Source organism: Hippopotamus amphibius, chromosome 16, assembly GCF_030028045.1.
Source record: "Hippopotamus amphibius kiboko isolate mHipAmp2 chromosome 16, mHipAmp2.hap2, whole genome shotgun sequence".
In the NCBI taxonomy this organism is placed as follows: Eukaryota; Metazoa; Chordata; class Mammalia; order Artiodactyla; family Hippopotamidae; genus Hippopotamus; species Hippopotamus amphibius.
This window is the reverse complement of record NC_080201.1, coordinates 31,943,606-31,962,226: the sequence shown is the minus strand read 5'-3', so window position 1 is coordinate 31,962,226 and position 18,621 is coordinate 31,943,606. Positions and strand designations below refer to the sequence as shown.

General features: G+C 34.9%; 1 protein-coding gene across 4 annotated transcripts in view; it reads right to left on the bottom strand.

Annotated features, from left to right (window-relative positions):
- Window positions 1-18,621, bottom strand: part of RPGRIP1L (RPGRIP1 like) — an 89,832-nt gene that overhangs the window by 17,747 nt on the left and 53,464 nt on the right. For 3 of the 4 annotated variants that reach the window (XR_009049747.1, XM_057712750.1, XM_057712752.1), the window contains exons 18-22: window positions 17,845-18,035; window positions 17,652-17,732; window positions 16,153-16,254; window positions 15,556-15,718; window positions 13,379-13,449 (exon numbers count right to left, since the gene is read on the bottom strand). Coding sequence is in view for 3 of the 4 variants with exons in the window: in XM_057712750.1 (XP_057568733.1) it covers window positions 13,379-13,449; window positions 15,556-15,718; window positions 16,153-16,254; window positions 17,652-17,732; window positions 17,845-18,035 (608 nt within the window). In the remaining variant the exon portion in view is untranslated. The remainder of the gene's footprint in view (window positions 1-13,378; window positions 13,450-15,555; window positions 15,719-16,152; window positions 16,255-17,651; window positions 17,733-17,844; window positions 18,036-18,621) is intronic. The other variant, XM_057712751.1, reaches the window with a different exon arrangement.

The window sequence follows — 18,621 nt, the reverse complement described above, 5'->3', positions numbered from 1 at the left end:
TTACATAAGTAGCTATATGAATCCATATTAACTAGGGCTATAGTTTTTCATATATTTATTTTGTCATAACATATTTCATTCAATAAGTAATGTTTTCAAACAAGAGAAACAAAATTTTTATTGAATTTAACAGATTTTCTTGCAATTTATTTTTATCTCATTTTTACAGAATTAACTAAAAATATACATTTGTGTAATTTTCATTTCAATCCTTATTTAATAGGTTTTGGTGTCACAAACATTATATGTGAGTCACATATGTTTCCTTGAGTAATAATTTAAAACAAATGATAGACTATGACTTAAAAATTAGACTACACCAAGACAGTTTCTCGGTTAAAAGTTTACATTTAATTTTAAATGTTCACAATTAAAAATTTGATCTTTATTCCCCCTTACTAAAGCTCTCTTCATTAAATTCAGAGGCATGCTACTGTAAATTATAGAACTTAAAATAATAATTAAAAATCCTGATACTAAGACCTGCTTATATAACTAACTTTTAAGAATTCACTGTTAAATGTAAATTAGTGTGTAAATTCACCATAGTGATTACTATTTTGATATTTCAAAGTATATAATATAATTAATCAAATTGAAAAGCATAAGTACCCTATTGTAAAAATATTCCCATAAAGAACAATTTCCATTGCTGGCAAACCCCCTCAATATTTGATGAAGTAATTTTACCCCCTTCTTTCAAAAGACATTTTCTTTTATTATGTATTCTAAGACACTTTAACTAAAAACCCAAATCTGAATATTTCAATAAGGTTATTTTATTATTCAGTAGATTCATGGAAATTTTACTAGGATGACAGGGAAAATTCCACACCATTCTGTCTCCACTAATACAGGTACAAGGCTGCAGCTGGCAATATTACTAGGATTAGCATAGTATGATGAAATATTTAAAGGAAAATTTTTTCTAAAACCTAATAAATCAAATGACTGCCAAATGTCATTAAAGTGATGGTCTTTGACTTGAATATGCTTTTCATATTCAAATTTGAAAAGAAAGAGATGAAAGCCTGGAAAGGTTACTCGGTTTCAACTAATAACCTCAAGCCCTCTCCGTTCACGTGCATAAAAAATGAAGTTGGCTCTATTGTCTAATCTCACTTTAGAAAAGCCCTTCTCTGCTTGCCAAAGACTAACATGGTAAAGAAAATATTTTAAATGATATTATTTTTCCTTAAAATGTACTGTGGTTGTCAAAATAGCACATACACATATTTTATAATTCTGGTTCAACTGCAGCACAATGCATAATTAAGTCTTTTACATAACTTGTAATTTGACAAACTTAGAATTGTTATGACAATAACATAAAACATTCCTGCTTCTGCACAAAAGAATTTAAAAAAATAGCTATAAAAAGGCAAAAGAGGTATATACATGGTTATTTCTACATTGTGAGGAGAGGAATTTAAAATTTGTTTATCACAGAAACCAACAAAGAGACAAATTAACTTTTAAATAGCAGAGGAATCAAATTCATTTAAGTGGTTTTTTTAAATTAATAATATATTAACTGTACAATCCCCATATGAAAACTTGCATTACTGTAAGAATGAACTTAGGCTGTCAAATAAGACTATATACAAAATATAATTCTAAATAAATGTAGATACTTGGATCACATCACAGTTAAACGAACAAATGAAATACTAAAACCAAATAAACCAAAATAAAACCCACTATATTAACTAAAAAAAAAAAAAGCTTTAAAAGTCTTTTTAGGATGTCTATCTTCTTTCTGGTCTAGATTTTTCCTTTTTTTTTTCTTTTGGTTATTCACCCAACCCCCACTGCAGCCTCATTACCTCTAGCATATGTCCTTTTTAATTCTCTAACTTAACTGACAGAGTTATTAGTTCTCATTTCTTTGTCCCTTTAGTGCTACACAAATCAACCTAAAATAAATCCCCAAAGGGGTAAGTTCCAAATAGTATATATTTAGGGAAGCATGCCCTGAATAAACAATTTCCAAACATTATAAATTTTGGCTAATCGGGCTAGCCAACTTATTTTTCAGCATTGGAACAATTCTGGTTGTGCTCATGCCTCTGTGAATCACCAGTTCAATTAGATTACACATGAAGATTTTCAAGATTAAGAAGCACGTCAACTGCGTAGCACACAACTCCAGCTTAGCATCAGAAATGAACTCATGATCTCTCCTTCTCCCCCAGTTTCATTTATCCTCTGATATTTGTCATCTCAGGTGATGACATCACCATCCACCTGGTCACCTACAACCAGGAGACCTTGGAGCCATTCTTGCAAATCTCCATTTTCACACCCACCATATCCTATAGATCACTCATTCCTGTTCATTCTACTTCCTAAACATTTCAATGGTTCACTGAATCACGGAAAGCTTAAGATATTTCAACACTGTGTCAGCTCTTGGAGATATAAACACAAAACAAGATACGGTTTCTTTTTTAATTTTTATCTCTAGAGAAACGACTTCTTTATGTTCTCACATGATCTGAGGAAGGAACTAATTCAACAGCTTCCTAGTATTAGAAAGTAGTTTTATAGAATAAGGAGGGAGAAATCAAAAGGAATTTTATAAGAGATAACTGGTTGGCAGAACTGTAAGCAGACAGATGGGTGGTACGAGGCTGTAAATTCAGTTATCTGCAGTTATCTTGCTTATTGTATCACTGGTGTGGTACACATTCAAAGAATAAGTGGCTCTATTCTCATAGCTGTAAGAGGGGTGAGTCACTCCTGCCTCTAATCCCTTGCCTGCAGCCCCAACTCTTCTTCTGGTGGCAGAGTTCTTTCCCTAAAAACAAATCAGGTATCACCTTTCTGCTTGAAGACCTATTCCCCACACTCTCACCACTTCCCGAGACCTGTGGTGTACTTTTAATATTGCTGAGCTTTTGCATCTGAAATCTTCATCTCTATCAGACAAAATTCCACTTATTTGAGGCCCTGGACCACGCATGTACTCCTTTTATGAGAGCACTACTGATTTCTAAGACCGAGTTGGTTCCTCCTCTGGGCCCTCGCTGCACTTTTCAGTCACACTGTATTGCACGGATTTGTTTACACACATGCCTCTCTCTGTAGACTGAGTTCCTGGAGGCCAGGACCATATCTTATTTATCTTTTGCTTATTTAACATCCTCTCTAGGATCTGGTACATAGGAGGCTCTCAATAAATACTTAATGATACAGAGTCAAGGGACGCTGAATGTCTTCTATCTATTCTGAATATCTTTTATATATTGCCAGAAATATGTGAAGCTGCAATTATTAGTGTTTTCTCCTTTAACAAATATTTATTGTGTCTACTACGTTTTGGGAAGTTGGTGATGATTAGCTGTTGAAAAATGTATAGAAATCTTGCTATTCTAGATTTTCACTAAATAATACTATTAAAAAGACCCATCAATTTGTAGAATCTAGGGGTAGGGTACTGTTATTTCAAATTCTCTGTATGTTTAAAAATTTTCATAATAAAATAATGAAAAAAACTTCAATTAGGAGAATTGGAAGGGGTAACAATATACTGATTCAAATGACAGTGACTGAAACATCGCCTTTCAGATGGATGCAGAATAATGTCTGTTCAGGATTCCTAGAGGAATACAACTGGTCATACCTCTGTATTACACCCTGCTCATATGGCAGGTGAGCCAGCTGGTATAGGCTTTGGGCTTTTGTTTTGTTTCTTTTCTATGCGTGTGAACATGTTACTAGGTGTGATGCTACTTCTCGGTACTGTTTTTGTCCTCTTCACCAGTTATCCTATTAGCTTCCCTAGTTAGCAAGATGTCAGCATCAGCATATAAAAAGAGCATTTAAATTTTCTTTCTTTTTGTTGGAATATAATTGCTTTACGCTCTTGTACCAGTTTTTGAGGTATACCAAGGTCAATCATCTGTATTTATACACATATCCCCGTATTCCCTCCCTCCCTCAACTCCCCCCCACCCTCTAAAATTTCTGATTGTGGTGAACAGCAGTAACAGAAATCACTCAAATAAGAAACTGTGTGCAACTTCTTTTTAGTTGTCTGTATAGATGGACACTATACTTTATGTGATTGAATGATCTAGAAATGTGATGACAGCTTGTATTACTCTCAGATAAAAAAAAAGTTGAGAGTTCTCATGATTTTGGCTCAATTCCACTACTGCTTCCTGACTGATGTTATAATTCACATTTTAGGCCATATTTCTCTACAGTATTTACTTGGGCTTTTATTGGCATGCTTAAATTTTTTATGTTATACTTCAGAAGATCATGCTGAATTCTTCCTCTGGTTTCAACCATCATAGCAGCCACAATGGGGTTGGATTGTTAGGCTTCTAAAAACTAATTCAACTTGACAGCCCTTAAACACAGTATTGCTTAACTGAGAATGGCCTCTGATAAAGGTTTGGAACTTGTTTCAGTCAGTTAGATTTAAATCTCACTATGGTAAGATTGCATGTGAGTTTTATTTCATTCTTAATTCTACAGTGAATAAGCATTTCTTTAACTTTTTAAACTATAAAGTAAAGAAAATAATTTGGCATATTCAAGTACTCAACATCTTAAACAGATGTTACCTTTTTGTTGTATCTGATTTAAATCTTTCTGTTGTTATTGTGGAAGAAATAAAATACCTCAGATACGCGGAAAAGCGACCCCTCCCCATTCCTTTCCCCTCCTTCCTCATTTTCTGCAGAGATAACCACTATCCTGAAGTTGCTGTGTATCATTCCCAAATAAACTTTTATATTGTCTACTATATATATATATACCTAAACAACATATTATCTTCTGTTTTTAGATTTGATATGAATGGTATCATCCTCTACTAATCATTCTGCAATTTTTTCAGTCAATACTATATTTCTGAGATTTATTCATGGTTATAATTAAAATCTAATTCATTAATATTAATTGTTATATGGAATTCCATTTATATTGTATATATAATCTCTGGTCTATTTATTACTCTACTGATGAACAACTAAGTAGTTTCAAATTTTTTGCTATGACAAAGAATGTTGCATTGAATATCCTTTTATGTTTCCTTGTATGTGTGAGTGGTCCTCGTAGAATTGCTCGTTGATAGGTATGAGAAAGTCAACTTCATAGGATTATCAAGTTACCTCCCAAATGGTTATAAAAGTTTACATGAATATTATTTTATCAGCATAAAAATACTTTGTATATGTGCATGTGTGTGTGTAAATAAATATAAATAAAGCCTACCTATAGGAGCCAAGGTCTGTAGAACTTGGTACTTTATAACAAAACAATAGAGACAAAATGGAAATGGAAGGTGATGGTCTATGTCTATGCCCTTTAAGAATAAAAGTTTAATTGAAGTGACCTCTAAGACAAGCTCAAAATACTTGGTTCAAAAAGTCAAACTCACCATTGGTACTGACAGAGCCATATGTAAGTAGGGTAGAAATGCATAACGATTAATGGTGATTCTTACAACTTCCCTTCTTCAAGCTGGGGGTTGGCACAGTCATCTCAAAGACTCAAAAAACGTCCCCTACAGCTCATACTAGGCTCTAAAGCTTCTACTTATTAGGAATCAAATCCACTCTTCATATAAGTTTTTATTGAAAAGTCTTTGCTTTTAAAAAAATAATAGCTCTTTGGGAGAAATAAGAGTAAAGAGAAAGTCCAACTGTTGAGGCAATAATGTTTTTAACAAACAAAACAAACAATCCAGTTTTCATCAGTGACAGCAACTTTTCTCATATGTTCTGTTAAAAGATACTGTGTTGAACAAATAATATAAATAGTGAAAATTTCAGTGATGGAGATCAAAATGGTGCTAGGGTTAAAAGTGCTTATTTTTAGAACACTGTCTCCCTTATATACCATGTAAATTACTGTATCTACAATGGTCAGCAAATTACAGAAGCTTGTTACCGCATGTTCTAAAGCAATGGTTGGAATATTTTTTCCTCTCCTAATACACCTGAGGGATATGACACATTCCCATCATTAACTGTGGCTTACTATGGCAGTAATGTGAAGGGAGGAGAGAATTTTACAAATGACCCTCAATTTCAGGTTATTTTGATATGCTATTCTACTTTCACCATCACTGGGAACAGATGTGCGAGGACAGTGGTTCTCAATTTTGGCTGCTCATTAGTATCACTGGGGGAGCTTTAAGCAAAATTCTGATTTAACTGATCCGAGTGGAGCCTGGGCGCTGGCATTTAAAAATGTTCCCTAGGTGGTTCTAACATGCAGCCACGGTGAGAAGCGCTGCCTTTCCCTAAAGTTGTGGTTCTCAAATTTTAGCACACCCAGAATGACCTGAAAGGCTTGACAAGACACAGATGCTGGGCTCCGGTCTCAGAGTTTCTGATTCATTAGGTCTAGTGTGGGGCCCAAGAATTTGCATCTCTCACAAATTCTCAGGTGATGCTGCTGCTGCTGGTCTGAGGCCCACACTTTGAGAACCACTGCTCTAAACCAGAGAAGATTCACCCTTACATTTGTTGACCCTTTTTAAGATATTTATAGAAAAGCTTCTACAATTCATATTAAACTGCTCTTTAGTTATTATTTAACATTTTAGTACAGAATTAGCTAACAAATTACTTTTTTTAGAAGCAATCTATATTCATCACTAAAAATAATCCAACAATATAAATCCTAAAAAGTAAAATATAAAAGTTCTTTGTTTCTTCCCATTCTCAAACTCAGGGATTGGCAATTTGTTTTTTTCTGTAAAGGCCAGACAGCAAATATTTTTGCATTGCAGGCTATACAGTCTCTGTTGCAAGTACTCAACTCTGCTCTTGTAGAGTGAAGTGGCCATATACACTATGTAAATGATGAGTGTGGTGTGTTCCAATAAAACTTTATTTATAAAAATAGGTAGCGGGCTGGATTTGGCACATGAGCTACAGTTTGCTGACCCTTGCCCTGACCCATGTCCCATAGATACTCATTGCTAACAGTATTTGGATTATATGCTTCAGACATTTTCTTTGCTCACATAAACCTAAATGTTATATCTGTAGGCCCATATAAAAATACATATGTATATATGTACAAATACGCTATGTATGTACAAATATACCTTTTTGTTTGCTTCTTTTTAAATGGAATAATCAGTGAGATATTTCTTACTCATTAGTTTGTCAAAAAGTGTGATGTGAAGAAATAGCAATTTCCACACATTATGTGTAAAAATGTTATGTATAAAAATATTTCAGCTGTAAATGTTTGCATTAGCAAAAACTGATGGAAACCAAAGGGTCCACTAAAAGGTGCTTATTTAAATAAATATGGTATAGCTATACAATGTAATATTATGCATATGTGAAAAAAATACAGTATACTTCTATGGAAAGATGTCTGTGGAATATTAGTAAGAGATAATTAAATTACAAAATATAGAAAATAGTTTTAAAAACAATTAATACCAGGAGAGTAATCTAACATTTCTGGTTATCTAGCTTAAGCTTCCATATGTAAAACAGTGAGAGGGGCTTACTCTTCCCACTGATAGGATATCATATTTGATTCTGAAATGGTTTAATAACTTTTAATACATGAATGCTAAAAGTAGTGAGTTGCTTTATGCATTTTGCCTTTCAAAGCTTTAAAACATATTTTGTTGGACATCATTATTGCCATCACCTGGGAATGGCAGCTTATGTTTTTCAAGAGAACCTGGCATCCAGGTGGAACTGCATTTTAGTCCGATTGAATATGGCAGCTTTTACAAAACTGCTATCAGTAGGAACGGAGGAAGAGAAAGATGTAAACATGCATTGCACAAAAAAGACCTTTATTCTTTCAGCCTGTGATTTCATTCTCACCTGTGGGCACACTTTAAGAAATCTGTGAGTTGAAGGCAATACATTTAGTTGTGAAAACTGAAAGTTGAATTGCTTAAATGGTAAAATCAGAAATAATGTGAAAGAAGGATTGATAATTTTTTTTTTTTAATGCTATGGCAGATGCAAATTTTCGGTTTTGATGTCTATTTTGAGGACCTAAAATACGGCTTTTAATCAATGTATTATACATCAAATTGATACTGTTAACTTCTGATTATTCAAATTAATAAAATATTCATAGAGAAATGTCCAAAGTTTTACATTTCTCAGACTTCTCCCCCCACCCCCCATTAATTATCATGCCTAGAAGCGTTTTAGTAAAAGCAGCAGTCATCAGGCTGACGGAATCTGACAGGCCAGCAAGGCCCAATTACACTGGTGCTCTGTGGCACTTTGATGTCCTGGAAACGAAGAGAGATAGGGGCAAATTGGGTAGCACATTATGTTAATGACTTGATTTAATCCAGCCACTAAACTTTATGTAGCCTGTTAAAAAAGATGCTAACACTAATTATGCCACTTTGGAAAGGAAAGGAGGGGACAAGCATTTCATTCTGACAAAGTGAAGCTCATAAATGTTGTAAATGAAATGAAACAAAATGAAGTAATCTATGATTAATTATACATCACAGACATGAAGAAAAGAGGAAGAACCAAGCAATATGTCTAAGTCCTGGGAAATCTGTTAGATTCCTTTTAAGAATCGACATTTCTAAAAAAATAACTATGAGCTGTCAGATTCTGTAACATGAAAAAAAGAAACTGAATGATCTTAAATTGCTTACATAGTGTAGTAGATAATTGAAATTCATAGTGTAATTGGAATAAATGATATTTATCTAGGACACTACTTCTAGTTTCAATTTTGTGACGTTATAGCTATAGGTAAAGGCAATTTAAAAAATTTCTACAAAGTGGAGATAACCACAGAGTAGGGTTAATTACTTTTTAACTAGTCCCTGTGCTTCTAGTCTATTCTTGACATTATTGATAGCATGATCTTTTAAAATGTGATTCAAGAGTGTAAGCTCCACAAGAGCAAGAGACTTATTCTTCTTATTCATTGCTAAATTCCCAGCCCCTAGAACAAGGCTCCGGACACAATGAATACTAGCTACCTGTTTAATGAATGAGTGATCTTCTTCCTCCTCCCTTAAAAATCCTCATTGGCTGCTCACAGAACTTCAGGATAGACTTCAACCTCCTCAGATAATACACAGAGGCCTCAATGCTCTGGACATGCCTATGTTTTCAGCATAGTCTCCTGGGGCTCCCCAAGAGTGCCATAGGCTTGGTCCACCCAAAAACCACTCTGATTCTCAGAACGAGCTGTGTTCCACATTCTCTCAAGTTTTTATGCTTTTGCTCCTTTGGCCTATAATGTCCCCACCTCTGCTTTCACTAACTCTTAATCATCTTCAACTCTTGGCTCAAGCTTCACTGACTCTAGGAAGCCACCCCTGATGAGGGTTCCTCATGCTGAGTTAGGCACCCCTCCTGAACGCTCCCACAGCAGCTGTACATTCCATTCTCCCAGCACTGACCACTGCATCGTAATCGTGTTTCTCCTAGACTGTGAATTTTTTGAGGCCAGGGATTGCTTCTTATATGACACACAGTAGATGCTAATGAATGAAGAATTGTTGTGAAAACTAAAGAAGATATTTCATAGGATGTGTTTAGCACATATTAGCCATTCAGTAGTACCTTCCCTTCCAAAGAAAGCTATGTATTCCTGTCCTGAGATTTCTACCCAAAGCAGTTCTTAAAGAGGAGACAAAAGAAAAAACTAATAAGCCAAAAGTATTTTTTTATGCTTAAAATGTTAATATCAACAGTTGGACAAAACGACATCCTGTGTCTCCTGGTATCATGCACTGAAAAGCACACAGCACTGCTTCTGTAGGATTCCTACCAAAATGAGTAACCTGAATCTAATATGGGGAGATATCACACAAATCCAAAATGAATGGCCTGCATTCTTAAAAAATGTCAGTGTTATGAAAGACCAACCATTATGCATTAAAGGAGGCTAAAGAGGCATGAAAACTAAATGCAATGTGTGATCTGGATTTGATCCTGGACCAGATTAATAACATGCTATAAATGATAATACTGGGACAAGTGGCAAAATTTTAATAAGGACTGTAGATTAGAAAATAGTATTATTATTTTGAAGTATTTAGGGGTAAAGGGGTGTGACTTCTGTAACTATCAAATGATTCATTACAATTATGTATATAAGAATGTGTATATAATGTATACATACTGCATATAAACATATATGGAGAGAGAACAGAAATGATTTAAAAAAGAATACAGCAAATGTTAACAACTGATGATTCAGAGTGAAATGTATTCAGGAATTCTTTGTACCACTTTTGCGATCTTTAAAGAAAAAGGTTCCACGACTCATATTAAATGATTTGCAAAAGTAGCACATAGAATAACTGGTTCAATCACTAGAAAATGCTACATTTCACCATTATGATGATCTCTTGAGTTTTGTTCCTGTGCTTACAGATTATACTATTTTACTATATTTGTTACATAATTTAACAAAACTAAATTTCACCTATTAACATCAAATACTGGTCAGTACCTTCTACTAAAAGTAGAATTTTTAAAACACATGGGAGCTGATTAATGGCTCCCAAGGCATAAAGCATTGCTTAGAACAACTGTTTGCTTTAAACGATATTCATACTTCTGAGATAGCATCTAAAACCGTTATAGGAAATCACATTTTGGAATGGTAGTGAAGGCTGTACTAGGTGTAGCAAGGTAACACAAATTACTTTTCTGGAAGGAATAAGGAAAAATCCCACTTTACTCCAAAGGAAAAATATATGTGTACATTAGAATTAGTTGACTATTTCAGAGGAATAGCTCTTTCACTAAACTTCTTTGTTAAATCAAAGTTCTTTATTCTTAGTTAAGGGCACTGTACAACTGCACTGAGATGCCAGCAATGTTGTTAATATATATATGATTCCGTTGAAATTCTGATACAAGATTTCTCAACCTCAGCACTATTGACATCTTGGGCCAGATAGTTCTTTGTTGTGGATCCTGTGGTTTGGAGCATGCTTGGCAGCAACCCTGACTTCTACCCACTAGATGCCAGTAGTAGTCCCTCCCAGTGTGACAACCAAAAATGCCTCCAGACATTGCCAAAATGTCCCTTGGGTGGCAAAACTGCCCCCAGTTGAAAATCATTGGTCTAAGATGATATAATTCTGATAACATTTCCCCATACTTTGAAGTTACTTTTAGATGATGAATACAATGTTCAGAAAATAAAATTAACTGCTGCAATGTCTCACTAGTATCTGCTGGATACAATCCAAAACATTAGTCTTCTCCATTGTAACTAAAGCCTTCTATCCCTTTATACAGAAAGGCTGCTCCAGCTCCTGTATTTTTGGCTTTTGAAGCATAATGTGCATCCCTGCCTGCACTAGAAATGCACATGATTTTCTCCCTGCTGCCATATATCCCCATCTTTGAGATGTCACAGTTAAAGCAGGACACTCCTTTTTACTAAGGACTGACACAGCTGAATGGGTCCCAGGGACGCAACTGATAAAGGCTAGATGTGACTCATCAGAGCTTTCTCCTTGGGGCTGGGTGTTTTGTGTGGCTATCTCTGGGCAACAAGCAAGTGAAGCAGAAAAAGTCAGCTTAAAATGAGAAAAAGCAGACATGAAACTCATGAGAAAGAGGATGGGTGAGCCAGTTCATGCGCATATCCTTAATGAAGTCTATTGAAAAATCAATCCAAATTTCTCCTTCCTCTGAACTCCCTTAATTAGTGGCATGATTGTCAGCAAGTCATCTTATCTCAAGATCTCAGTTTACTCGTTTGGAAAATGAGGAGGATGGGCCCCAAAGAGCTTTATTCTTTAGCTCAGATATCTGACTATTAAATCATTGGTACTGTGTCCTGACATTGCTTTATACTGTAATCTAATTGCTGAATGACTACCTGACTTTTCATGAACACATCTTCCCCATTAATGTAACGTTTCCTGAGAGCAGGGCCAGAGTCCTATATTTACTTCCTTATGTTTACCTCACAAACTGCAGATGGTGAAACCCTGGGAATCACTGAGTTATAACAAGAGAGATGAGTGCTATTTGTAGATTGACTAGATAAATATATCCCTTGGTACTAGTCCCTTAGACTCTAGGACTGATTCAGTATCTCACATTTATATGTTCAAAAGGCTAAACCATATAAGGTTTCCAAAAATCATGATGAAAGCAAGCAGAGTCTTCCAGAACTATTGAGAAAGAAATGTGAACCATGTGAGAAAGAAATATCTGAATCAAACTTGCAGGTTTACTACTCTTGATGTAATGAATGGAGTGTTCTTGGTAAAATGATGTGATGGTTAAGTTTATGTGTCAACTTGATGGGGCCACGAGGTACCCAGACATTTGGTCAAACATTATTCTGGGTAAGTCTGTGAAAGTGTCTCGGGATGAGATTAACATTTGAATTGGCAAACTGATTATACTCCCTAATGTGGGTGGGGCCTCATCCAATCAACTGAAGACCTGAATAGAACAAAAAGGCTGAGTAACAGGGAACTCCTCCTGCCTGACTGCCTTGAGCTGGGACATTGGTCTTTTCCTGCCACTGGACTGAACTGAAACATCTACTCTTTGTAGGTCCCCTGCCTGTATGCCAACCTGCTTTGGGATGAGAACTCACACCATGGGCTCTCCTAGTTCTGAGGTCTTCCAACTCAGAATGGAACTAAGCCACTGACTCTCCTGGGTCCTCAGCTTGTAGACTGCAGATCTTGGAACTTCATACTCTCCATAACCTGAGAGCCAATTCCTTATACTAAGTTTCTTTCTCTCTCTATATACCCTAGGTTCTGTTTCTTTGGAAAACTCACGAACACAAATGGCTAAAGACCTAAATTACACACAAGGGTCTCATTTCCCCATTGATTCCCATTACCAAAAATTTCTAGTAGAGGGTAGAGAATTTACATACTACTTTTCAGCAATGTGCTACAAAACAAGCAAAGTATACCTTGAATTTAATTACCTTCTAAGAAGCTTTAATTTTTTTGGCAGAATGAAATAATTTTTACAGCTTTATCAGTGACATATTTAGATGTGAACAGTCTATGAATTCACATATGTAAGTTATCATAATTTTAAACGTAATCTCATTTTGAATTCTTTAAAGTTCAGATTTGGTTTAATACCTCTTTGTATTATGGTTCTATAAAAGGGTCAGAGAAGTCAACTGGTTTTAGCAAGTAACTATTGAAGCTACTGATGTTAGGTACTCATAAACATGTAAGCAAAAACAATGCTTGCATGTTATGGCCCATTACATAATGAAACTGTAAATAAAATTTTCTTGTACTAGATGATTACTTGGATAAGATTATAATACATTAATATTTTTCCAGAAATATTCTGCCTTAAGATTTCTTTAGTGAAGACTGATAAGTGATAAATGAAAAGCAGCTTTATTTCAGAACATTTCTGGTTGCTATCAGGTGACTAACCTGTTTGATGTTCTTGGAGACAGGACCTGGAATAACACACTCATCACTGTCAGAAGCAGATCTGTCTTCCTCTGTTAAAAAATAAAATTTTAAATTGCCTATGAAACAACAGACAAAGGATTAACCTCCAAAATATACAAGCAGCTCATGCAGCTTCATACCAAAAAAGCAAATAACCCAATCCACAAATGGGCAGAAGACCTAAATAGACATTTCTCCAAAGAAGACATACAGATGGCCAACAAACACATGAAAAGATGCTCAACATCACTCATCATCAGAGAAATGCAAGTCAAAGCCACAATGAGGTATCACCTCACACCAATCAGAATGGCCATCATCACAAAGTCTGGAAACAACAAATGTTGGAGAGGGTGTGGAGAAAAGGGAACTCTCCTGCACTGTTGGTGGGACTGTAAGTTGGTACAGCCACTATGGAAAACAATTTGGAGGTTCCTTAAAAAACTACAAATAGAACTACCATATGATCCAGTCATCCCACTCCTGGGCATATACCCAAAGAAAACCATAATCCCAAAAGAAACTTGTACCATAATGTTTATTGCAGCACTATTTACAATAGCCAGGACATGGAAGCAACCGAAATGCCCATCAACAAATGAATGGATACAGAAGATGTGGCATATATATACAATGGAATATTACTCAGCTATAAAAAGGGATGAGATGGAGCTATATGTAATGAGGTGGATAGAACTACAATCTGTCATACATAGTGAAGTAAGTCAGAAAGAGAAGGACAAATATTGTATGCTAACTCACATATACGGAATCTAAAAATGGTACTGATGAACTCAGTGACAAGAACAAGGACGCAGATACAGAGAATGGACTGGAGAACTCGAGGTATGGGAGGGGGCGGGGGGTGAAGGGGAAACTGAGAAGAAGCGAGAGAGTAGCACAGACACATATATACTACCAACTGTAAAATACTCAGTGGGAAGTTGTTGTATAACAAAGGGAGTCCAACTCGAGGATGGAAGATGCCTTAGAGGACTGGGGCAGGGAGGGTGGGGGGGACTCGGGGGGGGGGTGTCAAGGAAGGGAGGGAATACGGGGATATGTGTATAAAAACAGTTGATTGAACCTGGTGTACCCCCCAAAAAAAATTAAAAAAAATAAATAAATAAAATTTTATTGATTTGAATTTGTTGAACCAATTATATTTGCACCTTGTGAAATGGAGAGAAATAAGCATACATTATAAGGATAACCTTAAAAGAGTATGATAATGATATATGGATTTTTTTTAGCAGCAAAAGTACTTACATTTACATTACATTTTAGAAGAGAGAAAAAAATGACTGAAAATTTCAAGTTTAGTTTTAGTAGAAACAAAGGCAATAAAAATATAGCTTGTTCTAGTATGAAATTAAAACATTTTTTTAAGAGAACATAGTAATAATGTTTTCTAATAGCCTAACCAATACTATTGTGTAAAAATCAAGTTATTCCTACTATTTAAAAACACTTTTAAAAGTTTTACAGTTTTACTGCAGAAAAACTGACCAAAATTAATTAAACCACACAAATTTAAACCGCAAAATTTATATTTACATTTTGAAGATATCTATTTTGACAAATCTATATTAATAATTCTGTGAAACCATCACCACAATTAAGATAGTGAACATATCTATTACCCCCCAAATTTCCTTATGCCCTCCTGTAATCTCTTTCCTTCTGCATCTTTCTATTCCCATTCGTCCTTCTCTAGGCAACCACTTAAATGCTTTCTCTCACAACTGATTAATCTGTTTGCCTTCTCTAGATGTTTATGTAAATTAAATCATGTTGTAAGTTGTCTTGTTTTGGTCTGAGTTCTTAGTTTTAATTTTTAAAAAGTCGAGTCCTCTGGAATAACCCAGATAATAGTACTGAACCCAAAGAGAATATAAAGCCATTTAAAATATAAACTGGGAACATGGTTAGCAACAATACTTGCATTCTGTCATGGAAAGCTGAAATAAAAAGGTATGCAACAATACCATCTGACCACAGCTGACCAGACCAAATATCCCGTCACTTCTGTCAAGAAACAGCTATCATGAAGTTGGGTCACTATTAAATGAAGATGTTCTATGAGGCATGCACACTCTAACGAATTAAATAAAGCAGAGTTAAGGAAATAATGTTAATTTAAAGTAGAAAGTCACCTTCTGGTTCCAGTTCTTCAGTTATTTCTGTTTCATCTTCAGAAGAAGCCAAACTTCGTTCTGCAAGCTGACCCTCAGATAGTAAAGACACATCATCATCTTTTCCTTGTTCCTTTTTCTCTGTATTCTCTTTTACCTTATCTACACTGCTTTCCTGAGAAACCTGAAGAAACAAAAGCACACTGATATATTATTGCTTAGGTCACATTCATAGCATTCTTGCTGAAGCACCTGAATGATAATAAAGCGTGTAAATATACACACATGCACTATATATATGAGCCATTAGAAAATAATCACTTAAGCTATATAAATGCAAATATGCAGATAAATTAAAATCTGATTATAAACTAAGAATAAAAAAAAGCAATAATCTCAAAATGAATTTTACATTATACTTTCATTCACATATGTATTTACTATCTACTAATCCCTACTTAGTTGTAACTGTTATACTTGTCATATTTTTGACCTTTCTATACCTAGGAAGTCATATATAAAAATATAATCAACAATTTGATTTCTTGATCCATGTCAATGCAAAGACAAAGTCTTTAAAAACAAATCTTTCAAAATAATTTTACTACAAACACACACCTCGGGAATACATGGAACAGCTGGCATATTAATTTCTATTTCTGGCGCATGTTCCCCTTCTGGCGAAATTTCCTTCATATCTTCAGGAGGAGTAGTGGTCTCCTTATATTAATGTGAAAACATGCACGTGTGTTATTTTGTATTTATTATTAAATCCCAAATCATCCTAAGACTTTTTTTTTTTCAGTTTTTGTCTGCACTGAGCAGCATGAGGAACTTCCCCAACCAGGGATTGAACCTGAGCCCCCTGCAGTGGAAGCACAGAGTCTTAAACACTGGACCACCAGGGAAGTCCCATCCTAAGACTTTTTTACACACACACACACACACACACACACACACACAGAGGATTTAATCTCTTAATAACTTTTATATATAACATATAGCAGTGTTAATTATATTTATCATGTTGGACGTTACACCCCCCGTACTCACTTATTTTATAATTGGAAGATTGTACTTTTTGACCACCTCCATCCAATTCTCCCTCACCCATCCCCTGCTTCTAGTAACTAGAAATCTGATCTCTTCTTCTATGAGTTTGTTTGGTATAATTGTCCTACAACACTATGTTAGTTCCTGTTACATAACACAGTGATTTGATATTTCTGTACATTTCAAAATGATCACTACAATAAGTCTGGTTGTGATATGTCACCAAAGATATTACATAGTTACTGACTATATTCCCCACATTGTACATTTCATATACGTGACCCAGTTATTTTACAACTGGAAGTTTGTACCTCCTAATCTCTTTCATATATTTTTTATTTCCCCCCAACCCTTCTGGCAACCACATTTGTTCTTTGCATCTGTAGCTATGTTTCTGTTTTGTTATGTTTGTTCATTTGTTTTGTTTTTGGGAGGTAAGATCTCTTTACTTAGATGTAAGTTGAGAAGAGAAGAGGTCTAGGTCTTAAGTTTGACTGCTGAGGTACTTCAACATTTAAAGATACGGTCCAGAAGAATGAGAAGAATAACTGGTTAAGCTGGAGGAAAACTAGGAAGGCATGGTATCCCAGAGGCCAAGAGAAAAAGAAGCAAGTATTCCACTGTGTCAAAAGTTACTGGGGGATTAAGATTGGGGCTGAGAATTGATCACTGGATATGGCAAAGTGAAAGTCATTGTGACATTTTAGCAAGAGTGGTTTCAATGAGAAAAAGTTTTACTAGTGTGAATAAGGAACAGTATGAGGAAAAGGAGACGGACTTAAGATAACCTTTCGAAGAGGTTTGTTCTGTCTTGCTTTATGGTAAATGGGGGCAGAAGACTGGGGCAGTATCTGGAGAGAGAGATGGGGCCAAAGGAGGGTTCAGATCAAAGAGTAAGAACATTTAACACTTACACACAGTGCCACATTACAAAAGTAACATTTTAAAGGAAGAAGTATTTTATTTATCTGTTTCCATTTAAATCAGGTAGGGCATACTATATCATTTATTTCAAATATTTGTTATGGGAAAAAAAATCAGTATTTCGAGTGTTTACTACTTACAGAACGCTGATGTGGTATGAGATCCACAAAAGATACCTTCTTATCTTTAGGTGTTAAACGTCTTGGTTTAGGTGTTGGTGCCTAAGATAAACCAATACGTCAAACTGAGTATGATAAACATACTTCTTAGATATTTTTTCTCTTTTATGTGGCTATTTATTTTCATAGGAAATTCAAAGTCACTGTTACTCACTACGATTAGTGTGCTAACAGAGGATGCTGGAGGTCGTCTCTGAACAACTTCTGACTCTTCCTTGTGTATGAAATTTCCTAAGTCTTCAGTTGTTATGGATCCACTTGGTGGAAGGTAAGCAAATTTCCATTTCAATATAACATGGATGGTTCCTGCAGGATGCTTTTTATGATCTGTTAACTCAAATATTCCTGTCAAATTACAAAAATAATTATAATTAATGCTAGAGTGAAGTTTTATTACCGTAAGAATTAAAGAAGAACAGAAAGAACTACCCACAACTTTAAAAAGAAGTTTGGCTTTTACTCACAAGTCAAATGACTTAAGGAAATAAAATAAGACAAAAGGATCTATGATAGGTTCATCTTTCAAGCAGACTGCTTTCAGAAGTTAAGGCTGCAAAGATAATACTGATTCAAAGATGAGAAAATTGACTTATAAATATTTTAATTCATTGAGATTAAGTTCAGAGATTCTTCAGAATTCTTAGCCTTCTCCTAAGATATTATGTGGGTTATAGCTCAAATAACAACCTTCATTTTGACTTGATATTCTTGTGTCTGTAGAAAAATATATTAAAACTTCAAAATTTCAAATAATTTATGTAGCCTAAGGACTCTTTATATTACTACATAATTCTATTATAATTTTAAATATATTTTACTGGGGTTTGTTACATTATTCCACATTAACAGTAGCACAGCAAAAAATGTCTATAAAACAAACAAACCACCCAAAACATATAGCAGTAACAAAAAGTATCACCTAGCTGAATAT